Source organism: Triticum aestivum, chromosome 3D, assembly GCF_018294505.1.
Source record: "Triticum aestivum cultivar Chinese Spring chromosome 3D, IWGSC CS RefSeq v2.1, whole genome shotgun sequence".
Taxonomy (NCBI): Eukaryota; Viridiplantae; Streptophyta; class Magnoliopsida; order Poales; family Poaceae; genus Triticum; species Triticum aestivum.
Window position 1 is genome coordinate 445,573,772 of NC_057802.1, and position 2,711 is coordinate 445,576,482.

The 2,711-nt window shown below is 57.4% G+C and overlaps 1 protein-coding gene across 1 annotated transcript; it reads right to left on the reverse strand.

The window, feature by feature from the left end:
- Positions 1-289: 289 nt before the first annotated feature.
- LOC123079541 (uncharacterized protein At5g19025) lies at positions 290-1,745 on the reverse strand. The gene has a single exon (XM_044502319.1). The coding sequence runs from the start codon at positions 1,223-1,225 to the stop codon at positions 560-562; it is 666 nt and encodes a 221-aa protein (XP_044358254.1). The 5' UTR covers positions 1,226-1,745; the 3' UTR covers positions 290-559.
- Between the last annotated feature and the right edge of the window lie 966 nt (positions 1,746-2,711).

Below are 2,711 nucleotides of genomic sequence, written 5' to 3' on the forward strand. Positions count from 1 at the left end.
AATATTCAACAAATCGAAGAAAATTGTAACCTCAACTAGTACTTCACCCAAATACAATGAAAGATCAGTTATCATCCATGTCTGAAGGAGTTAAAGATTTACCGCAGGACAGCAAGAATCAGGCAAGGAAACATTTCATCTAGGCAAATAAACACAAACTACTGTTATTAGGAGGAAAAACGCAAACACAGTGGCATCAAAGAAACTTATCCCAGCAGCATCAAAGGAATATACTATCCAAAAAGTAGACCAAGAGAGATCAAACAGACATTCAAAAAGCACCTGGAAAGAACAGCAACCGACCTAGGATTCAGAATCTCATAAAAAACAGAGAATGAACAAGCATCGATATATATTTATGTTCAAACATCCTCTGCATGGTAAGTTGGTAACACATAATCTATAGTCTATCATCTGATATTTTGATATAACTATTTGTATGATCTCTTTATTCTCTCTCGCTATACTTATTACCAAGGAGGGAGGCAACCTGTATTTCAGCTACTGTTTATTGCTGCTAGTAAAGAAGGAACTATCTGACCCTTCATCTTGTGTCTGTCTACTTCTTGATCCGGCGCACCTTCTTGGCGCCCCAGACCTCCATGCGGCCCTTGGGGCATCCGCAGGGCGCGCGGAAGATGAGCACGGTGCGGCCATTGGGCGGCGCCATCTTGCGGAGCTCGGCCTCCAGCTCGCGGTGCGCGTCGCCGAGATCGACGGGGCGCGCGCCCGCGGCGGCGAGCAGCGCCGATCGCGCGGCGGGGGTGGGGCGGCCGCGCACGCACTCCTCCGTCTCGAGCTGGATGTCGAACTCGACGGCCTTCTTGAGGCCCCTGCAGCGCGGCTTGCCGCACTTGCGCGCGTGGTGGCCCAGCAGCGCCCAGCCGAGCGCGGCCCCGGCGACGGCCGCGGCGGCCCCCGCGAGCGGCGCGGCCGAGAGGCAGGAGGCCGCCGGGCGGAGCAGCAGCGCGCGCGCCTCGAGGAGGAGGAGCCTGGCGTGCGGGGCCACGAGGAAGCCCAGCGCGGCGAGGACGGCGAGCAGCACCAGCGCGTCCACCACGGCCATCGGCGAGTGGTCGCAGAGGGCGGTGAGGTGGCGCCTGGAGGAGGGCGGGGACGGCGCGCGCTTGGATCGGGCGGCGGCGGACGAGGAGGAGGAGTCGGCCGCCCTGCGGTGGTGCTCGAAGGCGCGCAGGAACTCGATGAGGCTGCGGCACTCCGCCATGGCAGGCTCGCGGCGCGCTCCGGGACGGGACGGGCCGGCGGGTAAAATTCGCCCGTTTCGGCCTGCCGGTCTGGTGCGGTGCGGTGCGGTGCCTGGGTGCGCGAGTTTTGGGAGGGAGGGAGGCGGGGTGGTGGGGGCGTCGGGATCTGGTATGTCTGTGGGGAGCGAACCTGCTTGGGACTTGCCGATCGGATCGGTGGGGCTGGGGACTCGGCACGCACCGCCCCGATCGAGCTGGCTCGGCTCGGCTCGGTCGCCGTGCCGCGGCGGCAACTGAGCGTCGGGGGCGTCTTTCCGTTTCGTTCACGCCGCCAAAAGCCGTTACTGGCACAGAGGAAGCGATGACGCGGCGCACGCCGGTGCTGTGCCGCACCGTCAGGATGTCAACGCGGCGGCCGCACACGTTGCGGTCGCCGGGCGTGCGTGGCGCCGGGAGGGCCGCTGGTCGTGCGGCCGGCTCTAGTCGCAGTAGCGCCGTACGCCACCAGCCGCTCTATCTCTATCTATCTTGTGCGTTTCTGGACCAAAAGCTTCCGTGCACACAATTAAGTGCACAGCGTTATCAGGAAAGGAAAAGAAAAAATAAGGGTTCGTGCGTGGTGGCGCACGTCTCTGCCACCGCCACCACGGAGAATTCCGGCAATAAAGCACGGGCAGCGACTCCTCCCGTGTGCGTGCACGGTGCTCCTGCTTTCCCAATCTTTCCAGCAGTAGAAGTAGAAGAAGCTTGTCGCTCTGGTGCATTCTGCTCAGGGAATGTCCCGTCTGACCAGCGTGCCGTACGCCAGTCTGCGCCTGCGCGGGCAGACTGCGATCGACGTGCCGCGCACTGGCCAAGCCGCCGAGGAGGGCTTGGTCTTTTTTTGAGGTCGAGGAGGGCTTTGGTCTTGCTGAAACTCGAGTTTTTTTACAAGGAGAAAAGACCTGGGATGATGCTCCACGGCCACGTACGTCGCCCGCTGCTTTGTCAAACAACGACGACGTCGTGCTGGTGTTTTTTGTGGGGGAGAAAACTTGTTGCGTGTGATCGATGGGCTCTGGCTGGCTCTGGGTAATGGCATATAGTAGAAGCATGGTCAAGCAGGTGCGTGGAGAAGGACAATGTCACTCGTCAATACCGTGACAGCTGAAAATGTTCCGTATGAAACTCTTCAAATTGACCGAGTTTTCCTCGGCTTCACATGGGATAAGACTGCCTTTGATTTAGCGACCGATTGCCTAAATTATTTTATTATTGTGCTTCCATCCTTGACGACCGTCATTGTAGTAGTACTAGTACGTTCAACGGTTTGATTGGCTGCCGAAATTTGGACCCTTTTGTAATCACCTAGCCAATGCTATGCTACAAAATGAATACTCCATGGATCCACCAATAACGGTCCATATACAAGAACAACAGTACAAATGCTTTTGGACAATGATATGCACACGTGACAGCCCAATCAGCATATACAAGAACACCACACACGCATGATAGCCCAAATGA

Bases quoted from the DNA above. Each gene is read 5' to 3' on its own strand.
- LOC123079541 (XM_044502319.1), bottom strand. From the start codon at position 1,225: ATGGCGGAGTGCCGCAGCCTCATCGAGTTCCTGCGCGCCTTCGAGCAC.